General features: G+C 50.9%; 4 protein-coding genes across 4 annotated transcripts; 2 read left to right on the top strand and 2 right to left on the bottom strand.

The window, feature by feature from the left end:
- Positions 1 to 2,821: 2,821 nt before the first annotated feature.
- TGAM01_v201180 (hypothetical protein) lies at positions 2,822 to 3,794 on the top strand (the record flags this gene model as incomplete). Its single annotated transcript, XM_018805412.1, has 2 exons — positions 2,822 to 3,125; positions 3,190 to 3,794. The coding sequence occupies 2 exons, from the start codon at positions 2,822 to 2,824 to the stop codon at positions 3,792 to 3,794; spliced, it is 909 nt and encodes a 302-aa protein (XP_018661321.1).
- A 1,152-nt stretch (positions 3,795 to 4,946) lies between these two features.
- Positions 4,947 to 6,501, top strand: TGAM01_v201179 (hypothetical protein; the record flags this gene model as incomplete). Its single annotated transcript, XM_024548707.1, has 2 exons — positions 4,947 to 5,004; positions 5,066 to 6,501. 2 exons carry the CDS (start codon positions 4,947 to 4,949, stop codon positions 6,499 to 6,501), a joined length of 1,494 nt encoding a protein of 497 aa, XP_024406523.1.
- Positions 6,502 to 6,810: 309 nt separating this feature from the next.
- Positions 6,811 to 8,022, bottom strand: TGAM01_v201178 (hypothetical protein; the record flags this gene model as incomplete). The annotated part of the gene is made up of 4 exons (XM_018805410.1): positions 6,811 to 6,842; positions 7,025 to 7,454; positions 7,528 to 7,698; positions 7,765 to 8,022. The coding sequence occupies 4 exons, from the start codon at positions 8,020 to 8,022 to the stop codon at positions 6,811 to 6,813; spliced, it is 891 nt and encodes a 296-aa protein (XP_018661319.1).
- Positions 8,023 to 10,006: 1,984 nt separating this feature from the next.
- On the bottom strand, positions 10,007 to 14,610 carry TGAM01_v201177 (hypothetical protein; the record flags this gene model as incomplete). Its single annotated transcript, XM_018805409.2, has 4 exons — positions 10,007 to 11,416; positions 11,475 to 14,171; positions 14,239 to 14,341; positions 14,423 to 14,610. The coding sequence occupies 4 exons, from the start codon at positions 14,608 to 14,610 to the stop codon at positions 10,007 to 10,009; spliced, it is 4,398 nt and encodes a 1,465-aa protein (XP_018661318.2).
- Positions 14,611 to 14,925: the final 315 nt, after the last annotated feature.

The raw sequence follows: 14,925 nt of genomic DNA, 5'->3' as shown, positions 1-14,925 counted from the left end.
CCGCATTGTTTCCCCACGTGGAAGCAATCTAACAGAGACGAAGTGGGCTGAGATGGAATGCGATACGCAGCGGAGTTAAAGGCTGAGATGGAATGCGATACGCAGCGGAGCTAAAATCGAGTCGTAAACCAGCTGGGCGGTCGTATAAGAAAGACATGGATCCTTGAAGCCTCCATCCCCCCCCTTTTTTTTGCTGCTGAGAAAGCTCTAATGCAAAAGTTTTCTCTTTGGGCTAAATGGGAGATAGCCGGCTGCTGCGGACTATTCGCTGATTTGAGTAATGTTGTTCTGCTCGGATATGCTATGCTTCGTATTGTGATTTGTGATGATGGTGCTTTGAGGGGTATGGCTTAGATTTTGATGAGGAACGTTGAGTAAAATGATACCAGGGAAACTCAATCAATAAAGTTCTTTACTCTAATACATTTTGGGTAGTGTATTGGTCCCGATGTAGAGTTTCATGTGGTACGTGTCCCGTCTCTTGGTGATCCTACCTTTGCCAAGACTGCATGCCCATACCTATGCATCCCGATATCAGCTGGACTGGTGCAATTTTGCACTAACAATGCTAGATACGAGTCATCGAACGTGTCTGGCGTTGAAGCGTCTATGAGAGCCCGATTGATTCGTTTTGCAACTCTCGGATTATATATGCTTGTTTCTGTTGTTTTGGCGGGCTTTTTGGGAGATGGCAGGCTTGAAACCTGTAGGGCTGTCCAAAGATGAATAAACGTAGCTCAATGCAAAACTTGGCCTATTGATACATATTGGAAGGTTTATCGGGCTGTTATCAAGAGCCGAGACCAGCGAGAGGAGCAGCCAGAGCTGAGAGCGAATATATATATATATGACTTGTGACAAAAGTCACCTTCACCTATAGACATATATCTTTCTGCCTTAGTAGTATTCCGGCAAAAAGGTTCAACTACCGGTACCTCCCTAGCATTGAACTTTCTAGTCGGGATAGGGAAATCCTTTCGAAACGTTCTGCTGCAGCCATGGCATGATGTGGCGCCCTGGACTACGCAATAGTCAAAAGTTATTAAAGTAGCCATCCTATGAAATGGTGGCTGAGATGCCGTGCGTCGTCAACCAGTCGTTGGCATCTGGTGGCTGAGAGCTAGGCTTTGCGCGCATGCTGGTGCGATTCCTTCGCGCGAGTTGATCCATTTACTGCATTCAGGCATCAATCATGATTTCAGATTGTTGCAAGCCTTTCACCGAAACAGGTGGCAACACACTCTTCTTGAATTGCCATATCTCGTCATACAAAAGGTGCCTTCAAAGGATACAATGGCTCTCACAGAATAAAGCACCTTGTCCAACACTTGGCTTTAGCACGCGTATATCCAATTAACATTATCATGTAAACACGTAAAACCACCATGTTTGATGCTTAATTGCTGGAGCAGCTCCACCGTGGCTGAATGGCGTTGAACACGTCAATCCTTTTTTCCCACGTCAACCACTACCGACTTCGCCCTGCATGTCTCCTCGTCACTCTCGCATTTGCCAAGCCAGCGCAAAATAAGCAGAGAGGATTTTGCTTTCCCCAAGGCCTTTTATTTGCAATGAAAAACCAATGATGGCTAAGACCCCCGTTCTAGGGCACTAGTAGATGCGGCTCCTCCATCAGCGAAGCAGCACATGCTAATCGACAAACAAAAAACAAAGAAATGACCAAAAAAAAAAAAAAAGCCTTGAAACTTGCGCTATAATCAGATCCGCCCGCTTTTTGTTACCGCCTACGGGCTCTGTCCGCGTCATGCCACAGCAATCCCGCGATCCTTTCGGGCTTCTGAAGTCCGTGCCCCCCGTTTCGCACTCGGACCGAGCGCTACGGGTTATGTGATTGATAATTCCAGCAGCGTGGCATAGATGCCCAGCTTGCTTGATTTGGGTAAAAACAGATGACCGTGGTGAGGGGCCTGCACAAAAATAAAAAATAAAATAGAGAAGTAAGGGGCTAATACTCATCGATTGTGGGCTTCAGGGCCCGATCCGAGTGCGAGCTGCAGGCTGAGTCTTCCATCGAGCGCTTGCAATATCATCGCCAACGTGCGATACGCCTGTTTGCCAGCTAAGCCACGATCCGGGACGCCGCGGGATGCGCGTCAGTCCATTTTGTCGTCAAAGCGCCCTTTTATCCTATACACGTAACCAACTCCAGCACTATACTATTCCTAGGAGTATTGTTTTCTGGGTACGGCAACAATCTCGCCGTCTTGGTGAACCGCCAAGCCCTATCCAATGGCTGAGGCGCGGGCCCGCTGGTGTTGTTTTTGTTCCATGGCCCCGGCTTGGGGGAGACATGTGTAAGATCGGTTCAGGGCCAGGGGGGGCGTTGCTGATAAGGCACTGCTGCGGATGACGCATAGCATAGGGAAGGCCCTCGTTTCTGCTTCGATTGGGCGCTTGTCTCTTTTCTTGTCCGAGAGGTGGGTGGGTAATGGGGTTTGGGGACATGGTCAAACCTGGGTGCGAGAGCGAGCCATGGGGCCGTGAGCTTAACCCAGTTACGCGGATCCAGTTTGAGCGGGCTGAGGGCTATTTTTTCCTTCCTGTTCCTTTCTCGTTGGAAGCAATAAAAGGAGCTAGTGCCCCCCCGTGGACCTGAGAGTAGAAGTTCTTTCATATACCCATATTCAGCGTTCAAAGAATACCTTACGGTGGGATATATACACCTTGCAAATTCCAGCAGACCCTCCCCTACGATCTTTCAACGTTCAATCTCACCAAGAGACGATACAAGACATAAAAGGGAACTTGCTCGTGTTTAAACAACTATTATTAATTCACCACCGCCTTCACCGTGGTCACGATGCCTTCACAACCCCTTCCCGACCCTATCATCACATTCGGATCCGATGAGACGTGCACCCTCGACAACTGCCCCGTGGAATGGAGCATCCTGTCCTACCAGCCCTCTCTCGCCTCCAACATCGTCTTTGCCGCCCTGTTTGCCGTCATCGGGCTGACTCATTTCTATCTCGGCTTCCGGTGGAGGACCTGGGGCTTCACGATCCCCATGCTCATCGGCTGCATTACTGAGATTATCGGATACATCGGAAGAATCCTCCTTCACAACAATCCCTTTTCTTATCCTGGATTCTTGATTCAGATCAGTAAGAGATTGCTGCCATTTCTATAATATCCTTACTTCAAAGTCTAACCATTGTGTCAATCTAGTCTGTCTCACCATTGCTCCCGTCTTCTACACGGCATCCATCTACGTAACTCTCTCACAATCCATCATCTACCTCGCCCCCGAGCTGTCCCGCTTCAAGCCCCAGCTCTTCTACTACATCTTCATCCCCTTCGACATCGTCTGCCTCGCCCTGCAGGCCGCCGGAGGCGCCATGTCCGCCGACACCACCGGCTCCGACAAGACCGGTGTCGACATCTCCCAGGCCGGTCTCAGCCTGCAGGTCATTGTCCTGGTCCTCTTCATCGCCGCCTTTGGCGACTACATGTTCCGCTACCTGCGATCCGGCCGCGCCTCGGGCTTCGGCTGGCGCCTCACTGCCTTCTTCACCGGCCTGACGTCGGCGACGCTGCTCATCCTGGCCCGTTGTGCCTACCGTGTTGCCGAGCTGCAGGACGGCTACGACGGCAAGCTCATCAAGGAAGAGGCCCCCTTTATCGTGCTGGAGGGTGTCTTTGTGTTTTTGGCCGCGTCGATGCTCTGCTTCGGACACCCTGGCTTGGGATTGAAGCGAGACAGGGCTGGAGGCGTCAAGATGGAGAATGACAGCGAGACGGTGGTGATGGACACCATTGAGCGACGAAAGTAGAGACCGTTTTCAGGCTCTGAATCACGGAGAGGCGAGGCGAAATATCAAATATTATGAGTCACAACTTTTGCATTATTTGGGAAATTTACTACTGGCTTGAATTGGAAATCTAATAGACGGAACATGTGTATACTAAGCGGGGGAGGAATATGGCCTTTTTTTTTATTTTATTTTTTTTATGATACCGTTCGAAGCAAAGAATTTTGTTCTTTAGTTTTTTTTCTTTGTTTAAAAACCAATAATGATAAAAACACTGAAGTAAGACATACATTATGCCAAAAACTGCTATGATAATGTGCCTCATGCCAACTCCATCCCTGGTGGACGAGCGTGGCTTTTCTGGGTCCAATTGTTCAGCCATCATAACCATTCGGAATGCAGTTCAACTGCCAAGGCCGAGTTGAGCTGATGACTAAATAAGCGGTTGGCAATGCAATGTGCTCACGTTACATTTATTGATCGTTTATAAATAGCATCAATACGGGCTATTAGTCGGCCAGCAGATCTAGTGAAGAAGGGAGATGGTGAAATGCAAGCAGGAATACTTCCATCTTTGAAGAATAGTATGTCAACTTGGGTGTAGCTCTCTCAAGAGCCTCAGAGTGGATAGGATATGTTTCGAGTATATACCTAGAGATGTATGGAAAAGCGTATGTACACAGAATCGATACTTCAATTGCTCTTTGGGTTATTTCCCTTAAAACTCTATGTCATACAACCGCCTCCATTATCCCTTTGTGTTCTTGTCTCGCCACAGTGCTGTCAATATACGTGTAATTCGTCTACCCGGCACTTCGGCAGCCATGGCCCGGCCCCGCAGCGCCGCATCCCGAAGCCTCCAGCGGCCGCTCGTGGAACTTTTGCCCAAAGGACCCCTCCAGAGCTGCTGCCCCTCCACACTTGGCGAGAGACCGACGCAACAACTGGCTGGATTTTTGCCTCTTCTCCGCACCTCTTGGATTGATTTGGCAGCTCCCTGTAGACGCTTCTCTTTCTCCTCTCCTCCTCCTTCTCGGTCTATCATCTTGTGTCTTCTGCATGATCTGCTCTTTGACGGCGAGACGGTCGAGGATAGCACTCCATTCTCTGCTCAGAACCAAGCCAAGCTCCATAGCATCATCAACTGTGCCATTTTCCACAACCGCCTTCATCATGGCTCCCCCGCAAGAGGCCCTCGACTTTGTCGACTTTGTCAATGCGTCTCCCACTCGTACGTCCAAGACCTCACCATCGCCCGTGTAAAGCGTATAGCCATGTGCTGTGCTAATTAGTGCCTCCAACAGCCTACCACGCCGTCCAGTCCGCCGCTGCCCGCTTCGAAAAGGCCGGCTTCAGCCTCATCCGCGAACGCGACTCTTGGGCCTCAAGCCTCCGCCCCGGCGGCAAGTACTACCTCACCCGCAACGGCTCGTCCATCCTCGCCTTTGCCATCGGCCGCAAGTGGCGCCCCGGCAACCCCGTCGCCATCGTCGGCGCCCACACCGATTCGCCCTGCCTGCGCGTCAAGCCCGTCTCGCGCAAGAGCAACGTCGGCTACCTGCAGGTCGGCGTCGAGACGTACGGCGGCGGCATCTGGCACTCATGGTTCGACCGCGACCTGAGTCTTGCCGGCCGCGTGCTGGTCCGTGACGGCGACAGCGTCGTGCAGAAGCTGGTCAAGGTCGACAAGCCGCTGCTGCGCATCCCCACGCTGGCCATCCACCTGCACCGCCAGTCCAACTTTGACCCCAACAACGAGGTCGAGCTGTTCCCCATCACGGGCCTTGCCGCCGCCGAGCTCAACAAGGGCGCCAAGCCCGAAGAGCCGGCCAAGGACGACGCCATGGAGGAGGACGAGGACTTCAAGCCCCTCGAGAAGATGACTGTGCGCCACCACCCCGCCGTACTCGACGTCGTCGCCAACGAGCTGGGCACCGACGTTGCCTCCATCGTCGACTTTGAGCTCGTCCTCTACGACACGCAAAAGTCCGTCATTGGCGGCATCAACGACGAGTTCATCTTCTCCCCGCGCCTCGACAACCTGGGCATGACGTACTGCTCCGTCGAGGGCCTCATCAAGTCCGTCAGCAAGGCCGACGCCCTCGACAACGACTCCACCATCCGCATGACCGTCTGCTTCGACCACGAGGAGATCGGCTCGCAGTCCGCCCAGGGCGCCCACTCCAACCTGCTGCCCTCGGTGCTGCGCCGGCTGTCCGTGCTCCCCGGAAACCGCGACGCCGCCAGCGACGGCAGCTACGAGCAGGTCCACCACGAGGGCGAGGAGTCGACGGCCTTTGAGCAGACGCTCTCACGCTCGTTCCTCGTCTCCGCCGACATGGCCCACGCCGTCCACCCCAACTACGCCGGCAAGTACGAGTCCTCGCACCAGCCCGCCATGAACGGCGGCACCGTCGTCAAGATCAACGCCAACCAGCGCTACGCCACCAACTCTCCCGGCATCGTCATGCTGCAGGAGTGCGCCCGCAAGGCCGGCGTCCCGCTGCAGCTCTTCGTCGTCCGCAACGACTCGCCGTGTGGCAGCACCATCGGACCCGGTCTGGCTGCTAAGCTGGGCATGCGCACGCTCGATTTGGGCAACCCGCAGCTCAGCATGCACAGCATCCGCGAGACGGGTGGAACGGCCGACGTGGGGCGTGCTATTAAGCTGTTTGATCAGTTCTTTGAGAGCTACGGCGAGATCGAGCCCAAAATCTTGGTCGATTAAGTCGAGAGGAAAGGGGGAGTTTTAGTGGGATGGGCGTGAAAGCGATTTGAGATTGTCAAGTTAGGGTTATATGCATATAATAGTAGGATAAACTACATGTGGCACGATACAGTGTCAAATAAGGGCGTTGGTAGGACGGCGAAGGGAAACGAAACTCGGAGCGAGACCAATGGAGAAAGGACATACAAAAGATATTTTCCGACCAAGTTATTCGTGTGACTGTTACATGATTCAGGCACAATAGTACTGAATGAATGAGTTAATGATCATCATGATAACTCTATCTCTATTCTTCATAGTTTCGCTAAGCTATTCGTGTGAAATTGCGTCATGATCGCCATCTAAAAAGATGTGTTTTACCTATTATAACAAATACATGCGAGTGTTCCTGATCTTGAAAATCAAGTTGGAAGAAACCAACTCCCCATTTTTCTTCCAATATTTGAAACCGAGAGAACTATATTTTCACATCACACGCGTCATGACCTTTCTACATCATTTGACGCCACAACTGTACACGTACTCCTCAGCGAAGATACCGGTGCAGGCGCCGGGCTAGACTGGAAGAACTTGGAAGGAGAATCCAATTCGCCAATGGGAAGCATAACCGCCTTGTCCCTTTCAACATTTCCGGCTTCTTCGCGGTCAGGCGTGTTTCCCCTCGTCTCTACAATGACGCTCTCCTGAGAAGCAGGCAAGGTCATGGCGCCAGACGCAACCGACGTGGTGGTTGATTCCTGCGAAAGCGCGGGCACCTGCGGGATTGAATCCGCGCTTTGGGCCCTGCTGTGTGTATTCGTCGGTTTCGCGTGGGTAGTGGTGCTTGCTCGTTTGCGTGTTATTGTTGATGGAGGGAGGGGTCTGCGCTGGAGTTCGGAGAGGGGAATTGTTGTCTGGCCGGTGCGCAGCTTGTATCCTGCGAGGCCGAGTCGCAATCGGAGAATCTCTGCTTTCTACAAGTCTCTATATTAGCTGTTGTGCTTGAGGTAGTATGAGAGAAGAGAGAAGAGATGGAAAAGAGTTTACCTCTCTTGCCTGCTCTCTTGTCATTGCTCTGGGTCTTGTAGCGAATAGTGGTGTGTCTGCAGTTGCCATGGCCGAGTCTGGCTCTGTTGGCGCAGTGGCCCAGGAAGCGTCCCCGGCAGAAGTATCAAAGAGAGAGCTCGTTTCAATGCTAGGCGACCGTGATCGCGCAGCCTAGATATGGACATGTTAGTAAACGAGGTCAAATTAGCCATGGCGAGCAATAACGTAGCTACTTACCCCATCAACACACGCCTTCTTGGTCTCCGGACTCTCATCCGCAACCTCTTGGCCGCCCTCTTCTGCTGTTCTCTTCTTTCCCTTTTCTGACGAAACTTCTCTCAATGGACTGGTCACCAAGAGAGTTGAAGGCGTTGAAAGCATTGGCGTTCCTATCCTCGCCACTTTGTTTGTATTCGGCGTTGCCAGAGCCGCGTTCGCGTCCTTTGCACCAAGCACGGCGCGTCGCTTCACAGGCGACAAACTAGTAGCTTCCATTGTTCTCCCAAATGTACTCAAGACAAAATAAAAAGGGGAATTGGAACCAAAGAAAGAAGAAACAGCCAAAAAAAAAAAAAAAAGAAAAAGAAAGGAAAAGTAAAAAGACAATGAGAGAGATGTGCAGTAAGATGGAGAAAGAGTCGCGCGCGCAAAGGTGAATATCAGATGGAGGAGTGGTAGTGGGGTGTTGTGTTGTTTAGTGGCGATGGGCAGGTCGCGTGTGTAGTAAATTGAATCGACAAGAAGCTGCACCAGTCCGATATACCTGTGTATATGGGATACTTGGATACAAGTAGTACTAGTAGCTTATAAGGCAATTGGCATAAAACACGTGAAATATACATGCAAAGCGCGATTGAAGGATTTCCCAAAAGAGTCGCAAATTCCTCGTAAAGTCGTCTGGCGGCAAAAGACACAAGAGCTAGGTACTCCGTAGCCGTAGCTTGATTCATCAAGATCACAATCACAGCAGAATAGCAAAAGAGAAAAGGGGGAAAAGCGCGTAACAATAAATCACACTAAATAGAAGAAAAAGAGAAAAATAAAGGTAAATAAAGCCGGATAATAAAGACACCCCGGCGCGCATAGCCGCTTTGCAAAGACTCTCATTAACAAGCCAAGGTACCTACAGTGCTGCTATTCAACCTCCGTTCCTGCCTCTCACAACGCGACCGACCCTGAAAACCTTCCCCACTCTAAGCTGTAAAGGCAGGAACGCTCTCTCTCCCACACGCTCCGTGCCCTCAGCTTTTTTTCCCACCAAGTTCTCCATACTTGAGTAGCTTTCCGAGCTGCTTTCCTACGAGACCTTGCCCAATATAGCCTAGCTCGCATCAAGCACGCCGCGTCGTTTTCCTTCCCGTCAAAACGAAAAACCCGTGTCGTCGGAGCGTCTCTCTGCTAGCCTTATTCAGGAATAGTGCAGAATTGTGGCTACGAGTAGAAGAATGTGGAGAGCTCTATTGCTTCGACGGGGCGGACCCCATCCCAAGGTGTTCCACGCTAAAGAAGGAAGAGGAGAAAAAAAACAAACCACACACACCGGGCCAGGGCTGGGCTCCATTGATCTGATCCCCAAGTCCATCGACATTAGATCTCGTCACATGCAAATCACATCTAGAGATACTGCTATTCTTACGTAACCCGACCTCATGTCGGGCCATTCAGTTTGTAATAACGAAACAGCTTTTTCTTTCTATATAGACGTCAAAGTACAGAAAAAAGAAATGTGAATATTATGATGCCATTTTTCTTTTGCTTGCAGGCCATCCTGATGATGCCCCTGCATACCAAACCCGCGCTACGTTAAAAAAAAAAAAACATTGAAACGGATGTACGTTGTAACAGATAAGGTACAGTGCTTGTAAGCTTCCATTTTACTCCAAATTAGACCCAAATCCGTTCGTCTGGATCAATACACAACCCGCCCAAGAATTGATATCACCTCGGCTTCATCGCGTGAAGAAAGATGACGAAAGGAACAAAAAAAAGAGAAAACGGCCGTGATAAAAAAGGCAGATGGTAAAATGATGACATCGACAGTGAAGAAGAAAAATGAAAATAAGACTGCGCAGTAGCATCCATTGCTGTCATTCTTTGCCTTAACGCCAACCAAATCTCTTCTTCCAACAGTTCATCCCATATGTTTTGTTTTCATTTTTGACTCAGCTTCTCCCTCCTTCTTCCGTTGTCCAATAAACAACCACTGTTATATCAGATATGACGTAATGCTGGGTATATATCCTGGGTCCTTTCCTGCGCTCCAAACAAGTAAATCAACCGAAATAGAGAAACATGTACGAGAAAGACAAGCGAGCAAAGCAGGAGCCGAAAACAAGAAAGAAAGAGAGCCTTATTTGCAGCTATTTGAGCAGCATGCTCTCAACCATTACTCCAACTCCAAACTCGCTTTCGCTAAAAAGAACAGATTTTGGATTCTGTTTTAAATAAAAAAAACCAGATAAAACCAGAGGATTTTTCTTTACAAACCGAGAGAATAGAGACCATTTCCGAGATCCATCTCGAATGGTTTGTCAAAATCGGTTTGGATTGTATCCCAGTCCGGAACGCCCCGCGACCCGGCCAGAAGAAGGGTTGGATCGACGTTAACCAACGCAGCTTTTAGATTTTCTGTCGAATCCATCTCTCCGCTAATGCAGGCATTAGTGAAATCCATTAGAGCCTCATTATCAAGAGTACCCCAGTTCATGTCAATGTCAAGCGCGGCACCTTCAGAGATATCGCTGTTAGGCTCGCTAGCGCCGTCCTTGCTAGACTCTGGTGTATCCTTTGGCGTGAAAGACCTGTACATGTTGGCCTCGTTGATGATGTTTGGTAAGCCGTTCTCAAAGCCCAAGTTCTGGAGTAGTGTCTGAGGGTCAATAGTCGAGTTTGCCCATGGATCCGTCGCAGTGACGAGCATTGCAGCGCCATTCATCTGCTTTCCATCGCCAGCCTTGGTAGTTGCATCCAACTTGATGCCGGCTTTCACATCTTGGGCCTTGCTCGCGACGCTGGCCGATCGCTTCATGCCAGTACCGTCCATGGACATGGGTGTGCCGACAAGGTTTCCAGAGGATTGACCCTGTTTTGATGCAGACAAACTCATAGCTTGTGCCCCCTCTGCAAGCTTCTGCTCCTTCTTGATGGTGCCGTCTGGTTCTAGGCCCAGTGCCTCGGCAAGATTCTCTTGCACAAATTTGACCGGGTCTGCCCTGGGCTTAGTATGCTCTTCATCGATATGATGTTGGAGAGCTTGTTTAGTAGGAAATCCAAAAGTAGCCTGGTCGCAGTCGGGCTCCGTGCAGAGATGTACGGGCTTCGGTGGGCCTTGCAGGCGTTGGATATCGGGAGACGCATTCTTTGAGATTTGCGGCGAGGGAGTGGCCACTTGGGAAGAGGGACCAGAGTTTGCGAGCTTCTGCTTCTTTCTGGAGGGCGGTAGCTGCAGGTTGATTTCTTTGGGTTTACTCATGTAGGTAGGATGACCATCAGGCGAGGTTGCTGCTCCGAATGGGAAGGGCGGTTGAGCGCTTGTCGGTGCAGGTGGTGGCACTTGTCCTGCTTTGTTGGCCTGCTTCTGCTGGCTCAATTTGTTCATCGCTTGCGCGTTCTTCTCTAGATTAGCGGCATTGAGAGGAGCCGGCTGCGTTAGATTCTTTTGCTGTGCTTGCTGCGTTTGCTGCTGAGGTAACGGCTGCGAATGTGCCTGTGCCTGTGCCTGACCGCCAGGCTTGATGTGTCGGCCGCCGGCCACACTAGCAGCCAGATCTTTAGCCATACTCTCAAGCATAGCGCGGGCCTGATCCAGTTCGGAAGAGCGGATGCTAAAGGCATCCTTGACTTTCTCCATCTTGTCGCCGTCCACGTGTTGCTTGATGAGACGTAATCGCTATAGTCAAGTTAGCATGTTTGAGTAAAATCTCAATGGTAATTTTCTGTTCACTTACAGTTCTAAAGAACATCTTGGCGCGCGCGTCATCTTGAGTGAGGGAGTACCACTTGCTGAGTCCACGGCCAACCTTGCCCATGTCCACGACAATTCGTTTGAGCTTCGCTGCAGTTTCTGCGTACTCTTCAGGGCTCATTGGGATGTCCGGAGTGGATTCTTGAGCAAACTGCTTTTGCTCTTCTTGCCCAATCATCTTGAGGCGCACCAGAGATTCTGAGGGCGCCTTGCTTTGCATCCTTAAAAGCTGTTCATACCTAGCTCTTTGTTCAGGATTTAGTTGTGCCTCTTGTTGAGCTGTAAGTTGCGGCGTGAATTTGGTCCCTGGCCTTTGTCCTGGTGGCTGATTTGGTTGCGATGTTGTTGCTGTTGTTGTTGTTGTCATCGTCGGCGCCGGTGGCTGTCGTGCAGCAGGCAAGGAAGCTTTCATGTTGACAGTATCGGCGCCATCATCAGGATTAGAGCGTTTAAGATTTTTCGCAGGCTGGGATTGGTTATTGCGTGCCTGGTTTGCGTTTGGTTGCTGCTTCGGATTGGCCGCTTGCATCGAGGCAGTCTGGCTCATGGCGTTAGGCATCGTCTGCGCCTGGGTTTGTTGAGGAGTGAGATTAGGCTGGGCTTGCTGTATCTGCATGGCGTTTTGAGGGCCCTGGATGCCAGCCATATTGTTTGCTGTGGCATTTTGCATCTGCTGGTTCTGGGCCTGCATCTGCTGGAGCCTTAGCTGTTGCTGGGTCTGCTGTTGAGTCCAACTATTCTTCTTCATCGCGAGAATCATTCCTCGGAGCTGGTCATCAGGTACGCCAGCCAAAGCAGGTTTCGAGCTTCGGATATGCATCAACTCCTGAGGAGATACTTGAAGCAATTGTGGTGGCATACCGGCCATCTGTCGTTGCATTCCGGGCTGTTGATTAGCCATTGGCATTGACATCGCGGGATTCATGTTAAGGGCCTGTCCAGGCTGCGGAGGCGCATTGGCAGCCCGCCTGTGCATGAGCACTTGGAATTGCTTCTGTTGGAAAGCAGCCAGTTGGCCACGAATACTCGGTTGAAGCGTATTATTTTGGTTGATCCAAGCCTTCAAATCTCTCCATTTCTTGACTTCTGCAGGCAGCCCCTGGATTTGATTCAATATCGTGGGAGGCAAATCCATCGAGTCCATCAAGAATTGAAGCTGGCCGTTTTGCGCTGGCATGCGGTTTAATGGCATTGATTGTTGTTGGTTGCCTGCACCAGGAGCATTCATTTGCTGCATGTTCTGAAGACCAGGGGCCATGTTCCCGTTCTGGTTGAACTGATTCGGAGGTCGATTGGCCATTTGTTGCTGCATCATCGGATTCGCATTCATATTTGCCATCTGTTCCCGACGCTGATTTTGCCATCGAATCATGACTTCGTTAAGCTTTTCCGGGGGAAGACCGTTGACCGCTTGTCTTTGTTCTGGGGTCATATTGGCGAGCATGGCGTTGAAAGCAGGATTGTTAGGCCGTTGAATCCCCTGGTGAAATCGTGAATCGCCAAATGGAATGTTGTTCTGGCCCATACCCTGCGGGGTCATGGGATTCATAACGCCTGGTCTTGATACGGGAGTGTTTAAAGTATTCATGGCAGGGCTCTGCGATGTAGCCATATTCCCCGTCATTTGCTGTTGGTTCTGCATCTGCATTTGCGCCTGTGCTTGTAAAGCCTGAGACTGCTGAGCAGCTTGATTCAGCTTAGCCTGCTGTTGCTGCTGCTGCTGCTGCTGCTGCTGTTGCTGCTGAGCAGTACGAGGTGTTTGGCCTGGCATCTGCTGGTTGGGAATGTTCTGGTTCCCAGGCTGAGGAGTGACATTTCTTCCATTACCATTGCTTGCCGGCACGACAACTTGGCCCGCTTTTTGAGCCATCAGGCCAGCCACCTGCTGGTCCTTGATGCTCTCCATGCTTGGGTTGAACGGAGGGAAATCATGGCCCGCACCGGACGGCTGGGCGGCGTTTATCAGGTTTTGCCTCTGCTGCTGTAGAGAATTTTGGCTCTGTTGTTGCTGCATCATGGCGGCCTGGGGATTGTTTGGGTTCGTAGGACCAGGTGGCTGGAATCGGTTCATGTTGCTCGAAGACTGCTTGAGGGCTTGGAATGCCTGATTCTGATACCACCAAATAAGAGGATCTCTCCCTTGCGTCTGGAGTTCCGCAAGCTGCTGAGCTGTGAGCCTTGATTGTAAGTGGAGCCGTGTCTGGGCCTTTTGCTGCTCTGTGGCTTGACCCATCATCTTGGTTGCAAGTTCCATGACCTTGCTCTTATCAGCCTGAGCCAGTCTCGCTACCTCGTTGGGGAACATGTTTCTATTAGGACCGCCAGCCATGCCCATCGCCTGGGGGTTAGGCCCAATACCGCGGCCGGCCTGGTTGGCCATTCCCATGGCAATCTGCTGCTGCTGTTGAAACAGCGATGGTTGCTGTTGTTGTTGCTGCTGGGGCATCTGAGTGGCTTGCATAGGATGTGACATGTGCTGAAAGCCCTGGGGAGTTTGCCCACGGCCCATCTGGGCTTGCAACATGAGCGCTTGGGCCTGGGCTTGGGCTTGGGCTTGGGCTTGAGCATGCGCTTGAGCCTGGGCATTGGCATTGAGGCTGTTCTGAAGGCCAGGTTCGTTGGCCTGTCGTTTCTTGAAAAAGTCCATTGTCTTGTTTGCCATGGCTTGGTCATACGCTTCCTTGATTCAACAGATTAGCTTGGTGATTTTTTCAACTGGCGAGAGGGAAGCGGTAACTGAGACGTACTTTTGTCGGCGATTTGTGAAACATTTCTCGTTCGAACTGGCATCCAAAATCGGTTGCTCGGCTGTAGTCAAGAGTGTTCATAGCAAGAGTGATATTGGAAATTCTGGGACCATGTTAGTTGGAGTTTTGATGAAAAAAAGAGTTGCAGACGGAGTCAGAGAAAAAAATCTAATTAGGTACGTACAACTCCAATGTTTTTCCCATTCGCTCATTAACAGAGAAATTTGATTGCCAAGTCATGCCGTTTAATGGCGGTGTGTTTTGTTGGATATTCTGATAGACTGCCTGCTGCAGCTGGGTTGCGGTGGGCTTTCGCATTTGTTGAGGCATCATCTGGCCTGCCCCAGCCATATGCTGCATATTGGCGGCCATGGCCGCTTCGAGTTTGCGCCAGTTACGCCCTCAAGCTTTGGTATGGACGAGTTCGAATATCAAACAACGAGCGCAAATAGGGCCGAATCCCGCGATGTAAGCCTAATCAAAAAGAGGCTCGGCCAGTCGACGCTTTAAGCTTTGCAATCAGACGCGGTGCACGTAGTAGCGACGAGGTATGGCGGATAGTCGAGCGGACGACTAGTCCCCTAGGCAGAAAGCAAGTAGTCGCAGTGGATGCTACAATTTGCCTAGCAACCTCCTAGCCCGCCTATATCGAGCTTCGTGGGGAATGCACCTGGGCAAAAAAAGTTT

This window comes from Trichoderma gamsii, assembly GCF_001481775.2.
Source record: "Trichoderma gamsii strain T6085 chromosome Unknown Scaffold_3.2, whole genome shotgun sequence".
Classification (NCBI taxonomy): Eukaryota; Fungi; Ascomycota; class Sordariomycetes; order Hypocreales; family Hypocreaceae; genus Trichoderma; species Trichoderma gamsii.
The sequence above is the reverse complement of the archived record's forward strand: the minus strand, read 5'-3'. Positions and strand labels throughout refer to the sequence as shown.